The sequence below is a fragment of the Camponotus floridanus genome, unplaced genomic scaffold (genome assembly GCF_003227725.1).
Source record: "Camponotus floridanus strain SB8 unplaced genomic scaffold, Cflo_v7.5 scaffold89, whole genome shotgun sequence".
Taxonomy (NCBI): Eukaryota; Metazoa; Arthropoda; class Insecta; order Hymenoptera; family Formicidae; genus Camponotus; species Camponotus floridanus.
In genome coordinates, this window is record NW_020229859.1 from 2241 (window position 1) to 19531 (window position 17291).

Consider the following 17291-nt stretch of genomic DNA (forward strand, 5'->3'; position numbering starts at 1 on the left):
GGATGCATTGCTTTCAGAGATCGCCTAAAAAGCAGACTATGACAAAACAGAGTGAAAACTATGAACAATTTTGTTGTTGTTTTATAGATTTTAAAAATGGCTTGTCGTATGCTACATATTTGTAGAGTTGTAAATAATTTGATAAAAATGTTCAATCTGTAAACAATGGTAACGCAAATGAAATATATCATTGTCTCTAAATCATTATATGTAATTAACATATAATATGTATTTAAAATTAATTTATAATTTATCAATCATTAATTCTAATAAAATTATGAAATTTTTTTCAGGTATATTATTGTTTAATATTGTTTAATTTATTGCTTGTCAGTCATTCACATTTATTAAAAATAGTCACTTTATTAAATAATGTGAGAAACTCTATGTTTTTGCGAATAGTAAGTAGAACTTTTATGGATATAGCATTTTGATAATAGTTTATAGTTATTTACAGTAGAAAATAGTTTGTATTTCACTGTGCTTTTGTTCTATAGGACTGAAGATGAATTATGAAAGGTGTGACAAGTATCAGTAATGCAGGAAGACGCAGAGGTAGAGCAAGAAGAGTAGTGAAAAGAGAGACCTAAATAAGGAGCAAATTATTGGCATGGGAAAAATTCCGATACAATTTCCTGGTCTGAACACTTCTGTGTTTAGAGGAAAAGAATTAATTCAACAGCTAAAACTGCTTGTAAATCTTGAAAGAAAGCAAAAACTTATGGAATTACCACAAAGTCAGACCAGACCAATGCAAATAAAATTATCGCCATTGGAATGTGTTGGAGGAGTGTTACAATGGATGGCAGAAGCATTGAATCAGATCTTATTGGAAAAGGTTAATATTTTATGCTATTATTGGATTATAATGGTTAAATTACACACATACAAAAATCATGTGATACGATGTCTATTTTCAATTTTTTTTTTGATGTTTCAGTTCTAAATATTAGAATCTTATATAATTAATATCTTTTTTTCTGCAGATACATTTGAAAGTTTTGAAACCTGGATTTTGGAAAACAAAATGATAACTTGTATGACCAGTAATTTAGCATATAAGACTAGAATCAATTCATTTATAGTAACTGGGAATGGAAAAGGATTGGCTGGATTTGTGTTATCAAAAGCCAAAGCATCCCTAAACGATTAAAAATAGAGTTGGTCAAAGATTAATGTATATTCCTACATATAAGGAACACACTGGTAAGAAAATACTTGTCAATACTATATAATATAAAATTTATTTCTTCTCTTTTAATATCACTTTGTATTTTTCAGTGTTACATGATTTCTTTACACAGTTTGAGAATATAAAAATATTTGTAAAGAAAATTCATGAAGGATAATGGGCTTGTTTGTCATCATGCGATAAAAGCATGTTATGAGATAATTGGCATAAAGGATATGTATGCCAAAGTACAAGGAGGAATGTAAAAGCATTCTTTATTGATTTTTGCAATAAGTGTGAATATAAAGTATTTAAAGGCATATTATACTTTTTATTTAATTTATATTAGAAAGAAACATTTTTTATTTATAAAAAATATATATATATATATATACATATATATATATATAATATATATATATATATATATATATGTTAGACATAAAGCTAAAAAAAACGTGGATTGTGTCGATTAATTAATTAATTGTTTATTTAATTATCAATTTATATATGTATATTATTAACAATGATTTTTTGTTTACTTAAACTTTATAAGGTTGTACATAGGAAACAATCTTTTTTATTTAGTATTTCAAGCATATTTTCATAGAACTTTAATTTAATTATTATATTATTAAAAATATTAGAACAAAATAAAGAATTAAAGCTGGCTTTCTCTGTAGTCTCATGGCAGATTATATCAGTAATCATACTTTAATTATTGCAATATATCATGAAACAAATCAATATATCAAATATGCTATATCAAATATGTAGTGTAAATATTTTAATTTTTTCATATACGATCTATTTTTTATAATTTTTTCGTATACAATCTATTTTTTATAATTTTTTCGTATACGATCTATTTTTTATTCTATTGATGTTTTCATAGTGATGCATCTTGAGCATTTTACTTCATATATTTACAATAAAAATATATTAAAGCAAATTATTTTGCAAATTTATTATTCTAATTTTTATTTAGAAAGAATAAGATTAAAAAGACGTATGAATTTTTTCAGATTTTTTTACATATTTCTATTGAATAAAACGCATCAGATAAAACTGACTTTTCTGTACATTTTAAATGTGCCAAAAGATTTGCTCTTTATTCCACTACTGCAATAATGTACACTAAAAATGACAGATCTATATTAAAAATGATAGATTAGTAGTATATTTAGTAGTTGGAAAGAAAGAGAGCAGAAATGAAAAGTGCATCTAGAGAATTTAAAAGAATAAAAAACAAATGTAAAAATAATACTTAAAGATTAACATTATATATTTTTTTCATGAGGAATGTGGAGCGCACATTTATGCATTTATTTATTTAGATGAGATTTACTTTAGAGCACATTCAGTATTCAACTTTTATTTTATTTTCTCTTTCTTACGATATATAAGTATAACATAATTACCTGCAAATGCTATCATTTTTGTATGCTTACAGTGATACAGAAACAACATTAAGAGTACTATATTTACAGATAACATCTGTATAATAAAAAAAGCACCAAAAGTCTAATGGTGAAAAAAGAGTAAATATTGTAGACCAGCATAAGTATCAACCAATTATTTCACCGTTCTGTTTCATTAGAATTGCAATTTTCTTTTATAATATCATGAATATTATAAATAAGATAAAGATTTCAGTACGTTTCAAATAAATTTATATATTTTATGTATGTAATACTGCGCACACATATTAAAAGGTGATAATATCGCAGTTATAATAAGATAAATCCTGGCAATGTAGCGATGTTTGGATTCTGAAAATAATTTAATTTGATTTATTTTTAAGAAATGCGCACAATACTTGAGGGCAAATTATTTTTGTGCCACGTATTACCTGTGTAAAATTCCATACACAGTATCATATTGTCTGCGGTATATGAAAAGCTTCATCGATGAAATAATGTGATAATACAATTGAGATATAAGAAAAATAATATAGTACTTGTAATGAATAACGTTAATGTGGAATACATAAATATTTTATATTTTAATTTTATGTAATCGAGATGAGATAAGACACTCATGATTACTTTATAAATGTGTCCACAAATATCATGTAACTTCAATAGCTGCACATTCGTCAAATTAATCCTATTACGTTAAATGAATCACAGCAGCTTGTTTTTAATTTAATCTAACCTAACCAATTATATTATATGCTCCTCATTAAAATGTGTAAAACTGTACGTCACACATTTAATACGATTAATATACTACGTAATAAAATGTAATACACTAATGAAATAATTAAATATTATTTTTGAAAGCATGATACAATCCAGGCAGCATACGCTTGTGTATACATTCGACATCCAAAGACACTGAGAGGTTAGGTTAGGTTAGGTTAGATCAAACAAATTTATCGTTTAACAGTTGGCAGCCCTACGAGATAGGCTGTGCAGCACTGCGCGTATATAAAATAAATTTGAAATCGCTTCTAGCCTAATCTTCACGCGATCAACTTTATTTGAATTGCACGGCATCGTATCGAATTATGATGCGGCGCCGATTTGTTCGAACGTAATTCGGGACACCGCGATGCTGTATAAGCGTCGAATAAGCACGAATTGTCACGCAAATATGATAAATCAAATCTACTCACCGGCTGTTCCACAGGTCGCTCCTCGGGACAGTTCGCTCGCCTCGGGACGTCCCATTCCGATCTTGATGCACACAAACTCACACGATATCATCAACGCGAACACGCGACACTTTATTCGGCACTCCCGATATTCGCTCGCATCCGATAATCATCATCAAGGGCGCGAATAACGCGACGCAACTTCGCTCCATTTTCGCAATGACGCCATCACTGAATATCGTCAAAAATCGCTGTCGCGCGTTTCCATCGACACACTATAAAAGTCGCACGATCATCCTTCGACACTCTCGACGCTCGTTCACTCGCGATATTCGTTTAAAAACGGTTAAAAGACGCGAAAAATGCGGACGTACGACGATCCGTGTAACTGCGTATGACTCCGATTCACGCGCAAACATGGCGGCCGTATGACGCGTTTGACGTAGCAATGACGTAGCAGTCACGCGCCAACATGGCGGCCGAACCACTGCGCATTCGTTTCTGGGCATGGCATTCCTGCGTTCAACGTTCGCGCAACTTTGATATCTGAATATTGTCTACGGCTTTAATTAATAGCACATAATGATAAATATATAAAGATGGAATTAATTAATCATATTGGTCATATATGTAGACTTGCCCGAAGAAATAAAGAAAAAATTGAGAGATATTTTTAATTTCTTTTTTTTTTAGTAAAGGATGGAAATGTCTATTCATAGGCTTGTTCTTTTTTTCCTCTTTCGCGCAATTTCGATTCAATATATAACGTAGAAAATTCGTAGTATATTATGCTAATGATATGAATTACGAATGATTCGATTGCTTTATCGCGCTTTTCCAAAGTCAAATCTTATAATATTTAGTTTTGCATTTTAAAAGACTGAGAGCGAACTAAATAAATAAATGATGTTGAGAAAAAGAAAAAGAAGACTCATAAATAAATAAATATATAAATATATAATAAAGATTGATATTAATATATACATATATATCATACGAACTTGTACGATCTCAAAATTTTTATCTTTTATTCCATTACTCGAATACTTATACGTTAACAGATTTAGGTTACACACATAAAGCTTCGATATTTTGCAATCTTAACCTCGCCTCAATTTGGAGAAGCACGTGCATTCCTTTCGATAAATGTCAGCACAAAAATACATCGCGCTTCAAATAAATAAAAGTCACTCGATACTGTGTACCATTCTAATCGTACGAAATATATTCGACGATTTTTTTTTGATCACTGTGTTATCGGAACGTGCGATCAGAACGATTCGAAAACGATGCATGTACAGAGTTTGAAGAGATATCCAATGCACGACAAATTATACTTGCGTTGATTAGTATTCATCAATACCGAACTGTTAATCGCGAATACGTGTACAACACTTTCACACATTTTTTTCGCAAAGAACGATATACGAAATGCAATATTTCGCGCCTCGCGTTTCACACAATGCGGCAATCTTTTTTTGCTGTTTAGTATCGCCATCTGCATTCGCGTTAAACGCCAGAATTACGTAGTCAAGATATTTCGACTGCCGGTAAAGTCATCATTTTGTGCATGTCGGTAAATTGTTAGAATCACGTCGCGCAAGCATGATTTTTTTATTTGTAACATAACAAAATATGTAATTAAAAATTCATGTAAAACACGTATTTTTAATCAAATTACATACTTATTCCGTTACTCTAATACTTGTACGTTAACAAATTTAGGTTATACACATTGCATAAAGCTTCCAGAGAAAAATATCCAGAGGTACAAATATTTTATAAACGAAAACCATGCAAAGATGAAACAATAGATTAAAGAAGCCGTATAATCATTGTACTTTTATGTATAAACGTTTCACAAAATAAAATCTTTATAAATGAAGTGTTACATTAAAAATATTAGTATAAAATTAAATATCCATGTGAGATTTAAAATTTTTTGTCCTTTTTTTTTCTTTAGAATTTTTTTATTTTTTTTTCTAAAGATTCTTTAAGCGAGAACTGCTTCTTTCGCAAGACTATTGAACAATTTGAATATTTGATATTTTTTTAGTAGTTTAAATTTCGTGAAAAAATTCGAGAGAAAATTAGATTTTATCGTATTACTGCACATATCAATTAAATGCTACATCAAATATGTAGTGTAAATATTTTAATTTTTTTGTATACGATCTACTTTTTATTTTATCGATGTTTTCATAGTGATGCACCTTGAACACTTTGCTTCATATGTTTGCAATAAAAATATATTAAAGCAAATTATTTTGCAAATTTATTATTCTAATTTTTATTTAGAAAGATTAAGATTAAAAAAGACGTATGAATTTTTTCAGATATTTCTATTGAAAAAAACGCATCAGATAAAACTGACTTTCCTGTACATTTTAAATGTGCCAAAAGATTTGCTCTTTATTTCACTTACTGCAATAATGTACACTAAAAATGACAGATCTATATTAAAAATGATAGATCTATATTTAGTAGTTGGAAAGAAAGAGAGGAGAAATGAAAAGTGCATTTAGAGAATTTGAAAGAATAAAAAACAAATCTAAAAATAATACATAAAGATTAATATTATGTATTTTTTTCATGAGGAATGTGGGACGCACATTTACGCATTTATTTATTTAAATGAGATTTACTTTAGAGCATATTCAGTATTTAACTTTAATTTTATTTTCTCTTTCTTATGATATATAAGTATAGCATAATTATCTACAAACGCTATAATTTTTGTGTGCTTACAGTGATACAGAAATAACATTACGAGTACTATATTTACAAATATAACATCTGTGTATAATAAAAAAAACCATCAAAAGTATATAATGATGGAAAAAAAGTAATATTATAGACCAGCATAAGTATCAACCAATTATTCCGCCGCTCTGTTTCATTAGATTTGCAATTTTCTTTTATAATATCATAAATATTATAAATAACATAAAGATTTTGGTACGTTTCAAATAAATTTATATATTTTATGTATATAATACTGCGCACACATATTAAAAGGTAATAATATCGCAGTTATAATAAGATACAATCCTGGCAAGGTAGTGATTTTTGGATCCTGAAAATAATTTAATTTGATTTATTTTTGAGAAATGCACACAATGCTTGAGAGCAAATTATTTTTGCTACGTATTACCTGTGTAAAATTCCACACACAGTATCATATTGTCTGTGGTATATGAAAAGCTTCATCGATGAAATAAATGGTTGAATACAATTGAGATATAAGAAAAATAATATAGTACTTGTAATGAATAACGTTAATGTGGAATACATAAATATTTTATATTTTAATTTCATGTAATCGAGATGAGATAAGACACTCATGATTATTTTAAAAATGTGTCGATAAATATCATGTAACTTCAATAGCTGCACATTCGTCAAATTAATCCTATTACGTTAAATGAATCACAGCAGCTTGTTTTAATTTAATCTAACTTAACCAATTATATAATATGCTCCTCATTAAAATGTGTAAAACTGTACGTCGCACATTTAATACGATTAATATACTACGTAATAAAATGTAACACACTAATGAAATAATTAAATATTATTGTTGAAAGCATCATAAAATCCAGGCAGTATACGCTTGTATTTACATTCGACATCCAAAGCACTGAGAGGTTAGGTTAGGTTAGGTTAGATCGAAAAATTTATCGTTTAACAGTTGGCAGCCCTACGAGATAGGCTGTGCAGCACTGCGCGTATATAAAATAAATTTGAAATCACTTCTAGCCTAACCATCTTCACGCGATCGACTTTATTTGAATTGCACGGCATCGTATCGAATTATGATGTGGCGCCGATTTGTTCGAACGTAATTCGGGACACCGCGATGCTGTATAAGCGTCGAAAGAGCACGAATTGTCACGCAAATATGATAAATCAAATCTATTCACCGGCTGTTCCACAGGCCGCTCCTCGGAACAGTTCGCTCGCCTCGTGACGTCCCATTCCGATCTTGATGCACACAAACTCACGATATCATCAACGCGAACACACGACACTTTATTCGGCACTCCCGATACTTGCTCGCATCCGATAATCATCATCAAGGGCGTGAATAATGCGACGCAACTTCGCTCCATCTTCGCTATCGCGCTATCACTGAACTGTGAAAAACAGTTGTCGCGCACTTTCACCGACATATTATGAAAGTCCCACGATCATCCTTGGACACTCTCGACGCTCGTTCACTCGCGATATTCGTTTAAAAACGGTTAAAAGACGCGAAAAATGCGGACGTACGACGATCCGTGTAACTGCGTATGACTCCGATTCACGCGCAAACATGGCGGCCGTATGACGCGTTTGACGTAGCAATGACGTAGCAGTCACGCGCCAACATGGCGGCCGAACCACTGCGCAATCGTTTCTGGGCATGGCATTCCTGCGTTCAACGTTCGCGCAACTTTGATTTCTGAATATTGTCTACGGCTTTAATTAATAGCACATAATGATAAATATATAAAGATGGTATCAGTTAATCATATTGGTCATATATGTAGACTTGCCCGAAGAAAGAGAGAAAAAAATTGAGAGATATTTTTAATTTCTTTTTTTTTTAGTAAAGGATGGAAATGTTTATTCATAGGCTTGTTCTTGTTTTCCTCTTTCGCGCAATTTCGATTCAATATATAACGTAGAAAATTCACAGTATATTGCATTTATTTTTATATATTTACAACTATATTATTCGCGCGATAATTTTTTGACATTTACGATTCTGCTTACATTGATAATGATTTAGCATTTATTTGCAAAATATAATTCTATAAAATATAATAATACATAATTGTATGTATTTTAAGAGAGAATATAACATACATATATTATATTAAATATCTTATATGAATACCTTGTTTTTTTTGCATAAAATTATAAAGAAATTAAGAGATATTTAAAACATTTTTATACTATAACAATTTATTTATTTCTTTGAAGCATAATTCTACACGAGATATATACATAATTTTATTTATGCATAAGTATTTGTTAAGAGAATATAACATATGTATTATATTATATTTCTTATATAAACTTTTTTTTTATATAAAATTATAAAAATAAAAAAAAAATACTCAAAACATTTTTAAGAAAGTATCAGGAAACAAAAAATAAAATTGGAGGATGTTTTGCATATACTTATAAAATATTGTTTAATACTTATTCTATTTGTTTATTTGAATGTTATTCCAATATCAGAACCATTTCTCTATGACTGGGTGGACCATCTCCAGAATACAGTATTATATAATACATATTATATATATATATATGTATATATATATGTATATATATATATATAGAAAGAGAGAGAGAGAGAGAGAAGATGGGACGGGAAACATTTATTTATATAAATATCGTGAGTCTAATATTAACTTGAAAATGAAGATAAATATTTTCATAAAAAAATTTGAAACAAATATATTAAGATAACCATTTCTCTCGCTATTATATACTCTTGTATTATTTTTTCCATATACTTGTATAATTTAAATTTATATTCTATTTGTACTTGTGTTACAATTATTCAAATTAAGTACGCGCCCATTTCAAATTGTACATACGTAGATCTTTCTCAAATTTCTTACATATTTCCGTGCATCGGCGTTTAAAATCTTTGTAAAAAATGCCGAAAATAAAACGTCATTAATCGTAGCAGTTAACGTAGAAGGTACGTTTCATTTTCATCACGATTCCTCGCTCGATTTTTTGTCGCCAAGTTTTTTAACGCAACGAAATTTCAACCGCGCGCCGTGCGCATGTCCGCTCGGCCGCCATGACACTTTCAACGACTAGTGCGTGTCGCGCACGGAGCGCAATAGCTCCGTGAATAATCGCGAATTTTATCCGTTACAAGTGTATAACGAGTGCGAATTTCTGTCGTGAGTGTCGATTAAAGTAACGGGCGATCGTCGGAATGTATCGAGTATGTATGTATGCCGCGAATCTTTGCTATTAATGGCGTTTCGGCGATCGCGATTCGTGCTGCGTACCACGGTTTGAAATCGCCATTTCGAGTGAGCTGATAGATTTCGATGTCTGAGATACGCGAAAATGAGCTCTACGTTTCTTCGAAACTCGCGTATCTTAGCCTGTTGTAAATTGAAAGAAAGTAATATCGGTGAAATACGCTTGTTCTGTTAGATATTGCGCATTAGGTCGCACGGGATAAATATACGTGATCGTCGAACAGTCGTCGCTCGTCTCCTTCGCTCATTATGCGTATGCTGTGTTAAACGTATATAGCAATAATATATTTTGTAATCTTCTATTTATTACGTGCATAGGGGAAGTGCATTTTAACGCGTTTGCGTTTCGCGCTGTGAATTCGTGTTTCGAAATAAGTGAATAAACTTTCTGTGAATCAACTTTGAATCCAAAGTTCATCCGACAGAGTGCGCGTTTCCGATCTTCGTCGCTAGCAATACGAGGCAATTTCCGGCGGAAGTACCACAGGTACAGTAAACTGCACTATTTCCAATTCGACTAGCAACAAATTTATTCATTATTTAAATGTGTATTTTAGCTCAAAAATATAACACACGTACAGAGAGAATTGTAATTAAGATATTTATATATATATAAAATATATTTAATAAATGAAACATTTAATAATTTTTATACATAGTAAAATATTTATCAAATATTTGTTAAATTATTTTTGAATATTTATTAAAAATGAATTGAATATTTATTTTTGTCGAAATTAAATAAATATTTATTTTATTTTATATATAACATAACAATTATATTTTAAAATAAGAGAATAATTAAATAATATTAATTATTAATTTGATTTAATTTTTATTTATATAATTTAAATAAGGAAGAATTAAAGAAAAAGATTTTTATATAAAATCTATAATCTTGTAAAGATATAAGCTTTTATAAAGTTATTAGAGAATTATTAGTAGTTTTTGCTCTAAAATTTATAGAATTATTTTATTAATTTGCTATTATTACATGCATCGTATTGCTATTATTATATGCATCGTATATAAAATCTTCTATGTATACAATAATTTTTGAAATATTAATTATTTTGAATGTTATTACAATTTAACTTTTCTATTTATATGTTATAGATCGACACAGCAACCTGATCTGAGAGGAAGAGCAGGCTTAGGAGAAGCATCCTGTACCTGTGGAGCAACCTGATGGTAAGTAGTCATTATTTATATTATATTGTATATAACTTTAATATAAATAAATAAATAAATTTTTAATTTGATTTATGAATGATTTAAGTAAGAAAAAATTGGGAAAATTTTTATAAAAATTCTTTCTATAAAAGTTTTTACTCTTAAAAATTAATTATTTATAAAATTATTGTATATCTACTTATAATTGAATTATTAATTTTATAAGTCTCTTACAATTTTCTATATTTCTTTCGATCTTCTTTTTTTTTCTTCAAAACTTTATCTCACATTGAATAGAGAAAATGTAACACAGTACAGAACAGATTTTTGTTTCAATATATGGATTGCCAATATGGCATAAGAAAAAGGCTCATTCATAGACTTATTCATTCATAGATACATATATGTATGATAAAACTAAAATTGGTCATATGATAAAAGATACAGTTGGAAATTCTACTCATAGATTAAAATAGTTTTTAATTAATTTTACGAATAAAATTTCCGTACGTATATATAGAATTATTTAATATATAGAATTTTTATACGTAAGGAATAGGAGTAATATATGTTTATGATATATGTTTATGAGATTTTTCTCTTTAGCACAAAATAAATAATCACGGTAATAAGTAAATGCTTGAAGAAAAGAAAGTAGATAATTAAATTTAAAGATACTTTAGAACTTTTTTTTAAAGAACTATCTCAATATTTTAAAATAAAAATTTTTGTTGGTAACGATATTTTTTTATTACAGGTACAATATATTTTTTTCTTTATTGCAATTATATACACAAATTTTGAATATAAAGTGGCTAATTGCTAAATCGACAAAGTCAGAAGCATTGTGATACGTTGCCTTAATAAAAAATAAAATGTTCTATATTAGTCAAAATAGCGCAGCTTCTGTACAGATTATATCAAAATTCTTTTTTCATGATATATATATATTTCATGATATATATATATTCATGATATGTATATATGCTATATATAATACAATATTTATTTTTTCTTAAGGCCTCATGTCTGTTTATGAAACATTTGTAATGACAGTTACAATTTTTTTGTTGCCTATTCTTTTGTTACTATATTTACAATTGTACATATAATTTTTTTGCCTTGTTGATGATTTAAAAGATTCAATAGAGGATCTTGCATTTTTTGCTCTAATAATTTTGCTAATTCTATTCTCATTCTTTGCAAAAGTAGGCCCACCTGTAAATGTATAACACAAAGTTATTACATATTTAAAATAAACATTTTAGTTTTTCATGACAATTTTAATCTTACGTTGTGTGATTCCATCGCGAACATTATCCAACCATCATCCAGAGAAAGCATATACCTTCCATCGTGCATTTCCGTGCGTAATTCATAACTAGAGAATAATATTAAAGATAGAATTGGAATCATAGACACTTCTTTAATGAAAACTTGGCTAGTTTTGAACTTCTCTTGAAACACTAAGTACGGATTTATGAAATGTCCAACATGAAAATTCACAGATGATGGATGAATCTTGACAAAACCATCGTGTCTTGTCTTGAATTTTAATTCGTTTGGTTTGGGTCGCATTGGTATCATGCCAGTAGATTGCGCTTGAAATGATTTTCCAGGTGTGAAAACCTTTACGATGTTAGGATATAATGCAGCGCAGAGAAGACCCTGCAATAGCTTGTAATTTTCATTGTTGACATTTAATTCAGCTCCAGTGATCTCTAAGATATTATCAATCTTAGGTTTTTTCTTAGGTAAATCGATAGGCGCGAAACCGATCGATACCAACAACTCCAAAAATTGATATTTTATATCCGCTAAATGATGCAATGTTTGTATGGATAAATAATTTTTATCGGCGAATACTTTACCAGCATAAGTACTACGTGAACACGTGGCTAACCATTTCTACAAAAGAATAAAAGTTACATAAATAATGTGTCTCTCAAGCGAAATTATTAGATTAATTAGAAATAACTTTATTTCTAATGTTTACCTTATAAGCGTTAAGGACGGTTAATTGGTCCGATTCGGCTGTAAAGAAGTTTTTCTTAGGATCTATCTTGTTTATCATATCGATCGGTACGTTAAACGGACTTTTGTGAGATAAACATGCGGCGATAGTAAGCGCGGAATCTAAGCAGCAAAAAATGGCACCGTATAGTATTAATTTTCCGATTCGCACATTTACAGGTAGTTTGGCTAAATGATGACCGAGCGGCGTTAATACAGGTTCCGAATTAAAAGCGCCGACATCCTGCAAACGTATTATCGCGCTCTTAATATTGTCGATCGTTGGTGGTTCTATCATCTTCCCTGTTGGGAAAAGTTTAAAAAGGCATAAATTTTTGTGATAGATAACGAACATATACAGAGCAAATAAAAATATATAGAGAGATTTCCTTACCTAATATATCATATAAATCCACTTTTTTTCCTTTGTGCATAAGCTGAATATGTAAAAGTAGTGGTTCTAAGGGAATTCTTAGTATTTCTGGTATCGGTTGAGCACCAAAGTGATATTTGAATCTATAAAATATAATATATGCACTGTTATTATATACATGTACATATTATAGATTACTAGTTCAAAACAAAATGCTAAGATACATACCTACACGAAGTGTACAAATGGATGCACACTCCAGGCATTACTCGACCAGAACGACCCATTCTTTGAACAGCATTCGCTCGTGATATCCAGCAAGTATCTAAACTTGCCATATTTTGATTCGAATTAAATCTAGTCTCTTTCATCTTTCCCGTATCGATCACGAATACGCAATCGTCTATAGTTATAGATGTCTCAGCCAGATTTGTGCTAAGTACAATTTTGCGTACATCTTCTCCGGTCTTCTTAAATACAAGATTTTGCTCCTCATTAGAAAGACTCGAGTGCAAAGATACAATAAGAAATTTTTTATTCTTTGGCGAGAAATTATTATTATTATGTAATTGATTTTTCAATGCAAGAATATCACTCATACCTGGTAGGAATACCTGGAAATATTATATAAAAAATATAATATATGCGTATATAATATTCGTCAGAAATAAATAGGCAAATAGCAAATACAAATGCTTACTAAGATAGAACCAGTTTTAGGATAGACATGTTTTCCAAAAACAACCCATTCTAAAGTCTTTTCTATTAATTCAAAATTAATCTTCTCCTGATCCATAATGTATAAATTTTTATACGTTTGCTTGGAACAGCCAGGATATCTACTGATGAGTTGCATCAACGTCAAATTTTCGTCCTGAATAGATTCTTTGGGTGTGTCGTTGCACAATTCACCGATTTTCAATTTAGCCATTTCCAAATCGATTTCAAACTGATCCCAATCATATTTGATTTTACGAGTGAACTGAGTATTTTCTTCGAGAACATATTTGGTTTTTTCGAGCGCGTCTTCAAGGAAAATCTGTTCGACTGGAAAAGTTTTTCCCGGGATATTTAGAACTGGTACTTTTCCAAAATATGAGGAGAATATGTCGGCTTTAAGCGTTGCGCTCATCAATATTATTTTCAAAGACGGTCTTTTTGGTAATAATTCTTTTAAAAGCATCAATAAAAAATCACTGGAAAAAAGAATAGAATATAGGTAAATATCAAAGAAAGAAAGAGAGAAATATGGAACATTTACCTCTCGGCGCTTCTTTCATGCACTTCGTCAACTATAACATGAGTCACATCTGATAACTCGAGATTCCCCGATAATCTCTGCAATAGTATTCCCATGGTGCAAAATGTTAGTCGTGTTTTACTAGACATTTTACTCTCCAAACGTATCTGATATCCAATAGTATTTCCTATAGATTCATCTCTCTCAGCTGCCACTCGTTTCGCAACTCCTATGGCACTTATTCTTCGCGGTTGAGTGCATATTATATTAATATGAGACGTATTCTCTGACTGTGATCTATTAATAATCCAGTCATCTAAAATAAACTGAGGTACCTGTAACATTTTCACTGAATTTTTTGTTTTTTTTTTCATTCTGATATTTATTAATTAATTTAAAAAACACTGCAATATACCTGAGTGCTTTTGCCACATCCAGTTTCGCCAGAAATGATAACAATTTGATTTTCACGTATAATTTTCAAAATTTCACTTGTTTTAAGCCATGCGGGCAATTTTTTTCGTGTCTTCTGCATTTTTATGTAATTAGGATTTTTCTGTTTATCCCTAAAACTTATTGCTATCAAATCATCTTCCTCAATAATCTGTTCATAGGAGATATCTCTGTTTCTTTTACTGGTGCTACCAAGTTTGTAATGACTAGCCAGTTCTTCTTCCTTCTCTTCTTTCTGTTTCTTTGGGCACAATGCTTCATACTGATGCAAAAATTGTTCCTTATCTTCCTCCAAATAAGTTTTTATCTCATATTCATTTTCTAATAGTGAAATTATAGAAAATATTGACGGAATGCCATCAAGAGATAATAACAAGGCTTCATTGTGCAATCTTCTTGCTATCCTGAGACATTTTAGACGTGGAAATATTTCATTGTTCTTATAAAAATAAAAATACGGTGGTTCATATGGATATTTACATCCTGTAAATATAATAAAATAATGTTGTAATTTTACAATTTTATTAATTAATGTCATATAGGTATATTATTTTCTTAAAATAATTCTAACATGATTAACTACATAATATAATTTAATTAACATAATTAATTGAATGTATACCTTCAGGAAATCTTATCTCTAGCGTGAAATATGAATCTTTTAGAATTGGCACATTTGATACTTTCTGTGGTAATTGGTGTAGAAATCTGCATTTGTCTTTAAATCTGCACTTATTATGAATGAAAAGTTGACATACTTTTTTTTCTGGCTTTTTCTCTTCTGGTTTTTTTGCTACTGGTTCAATTTGTTTACCATTTGTTAAATAATCTAACTTTAATTGTACTATCCAAATAGAATTTTTTATTTTTTCCAAAAAAGCATCGCCATAAATTGATTCGAGTGCTACCTTTTCTTCCTGCTGTCTTTCTAATAATTCAACAGCATCCGGAATATCAAGATTTTTATTTTTTTGAATATTTTCAATTCCATAGTATTTGTAAAACAACAGTTCTAAAGATTTTCCTAAATTGCCTTTTGTATATGTTAAAGCTTGTATACAATGTGAAATATGAAAACTGCAAATAAGAAATATAATCTTTATATTATATAAAGAGATACAATAATATTATTTTAAACAGTATATAATAATATATTATTTTGAAACAGTACCCATAGCTTTCTAATTTAGATGTTGCAAATTGTTGTGTTATTTGATCCTGAGTCTTTAGTGTAGTATCTTTAGAAGAATAATCTATTATTCCTTTGACAACTAAATTACCTTGTTCCATCCAATATTGTTTGTCTAAATTTGATGTTTTGTCCACAAGCTCTGTAGTATCAGCAAGTTTAAAATTCTGCAAAGAATTGAGAAATTGTACCAATTAAGGACAATATACAAACATATAAAGATGATTTATCTTTGATACAAACATAAATCTTTGATTAAAAGTTGACCTATCTTTGATAACAAACATAAATAGTATTTAATAAACAGGAATATATATTTACATTTCCATAAATATGCATAAGACTATCGTAAAGCTGTTGCTCAGATTCCTCAGATAATTTCAATATTTGCATTTCCACTTTGAACTTGTCAGAAAATGAGAGACTGGAATTTGTAGATTTGACATCTTTTTCCTTATTGCTTTTTACAGATGCACTTCTATCATACGTACATATAAACATATTGAAATAAATTTAACATTCTTAATATTTCTTTGATAAAAATATAAGAAGAATATTAATATATTTATTTATCTTCACTTACGTGTTCGTTTTGGATATATTTTTTGTTTCTAATACATCATCTTCCATCAATTGCTTACTATGATAATCCATTTTAAATAAATAGTTGTCTATAAAAAAAAATATATATATATATATATATATATTCTTTTCTCTTAAAAAGATGTTTAAGAGATATGCAACGTGACAACGTCGAGTCTGTTTACTATTATTAACTGCTATTAATCAACTTGACGCAATTAACAGCAGTATGAGATAACAACTAAACCAGAGATCGCAGGATTAAGGGCGCATTCACACCTTAAAAGCAGGTAATAAGCAGTGTGTAAGCAATACATTAGATAGGCAAAAAGTAAAAATTGTGATTACCAGCGCGAGTTCTGATTGGTTTCTGCTTTTCTGCTTTTCTGCCAAGATATGAATGTGTCCTAATAAAGAGGCACGACACCTCTATTACGTATATCTCATTCTTCTCTCTAGTCTCTGGCATGAATGCCCACGCTATGAATGGAGGGGGTAA

General features: G+C 29.5%; 1 protein-coding gene and 1 long non-coding RNA gene across 2 annotated transcripts; one reads left to right on the plus strand and one right to left on the minus strand.

Moving 5' to 3' along the window:
* Positions 1–520: 520 nt before the first annotated feature.
* On the plus strand, positions 521–1485 carry LOC112639765. The gene is made up of 3 exons (XR_003123663.1): positions 521–838; positions 987–1206; positions 1282–1485. It is a non-coding gene; the product is annotated as an uncharacterized LOC112639765 (long non-coding RNA).
* Positions 1486–11918: 10433 nt separating this feature from the next.
* LOC105255904 (putative ATP-dependent RNA helicase DHX57) lies at positions 11919–17238 on the minus strand. Its single transcript, XM_020028980.2, has 13 exons — positions 17141–17238; positions 16794–16881; positions 16532–16688; positions 16193–16377; positions 15644–16098; positions 14984–15504; positions 14590–14903; positions 14029–14524; positions 13557–13942; positions 13350–13471; positions 12939–13258; positions 12236–12850; positions 11919–12160 (listed from the first exon to the last, which is right to left on the minus strand). The coding sequence occupies exons 2-13, from the start codon at positions 16862–16864 to the stop codon at positions 12017–12019; spliced, it is 3786 nt and encodes a 1261-aa protein (XP_019884539.1). The 5' UTR covers positions 16865–16881; positions 17141–17238; the 3' UTR covers positions 11919–12016.
* Positions 17239–17291: the final 53 nt, after the last annotated feature.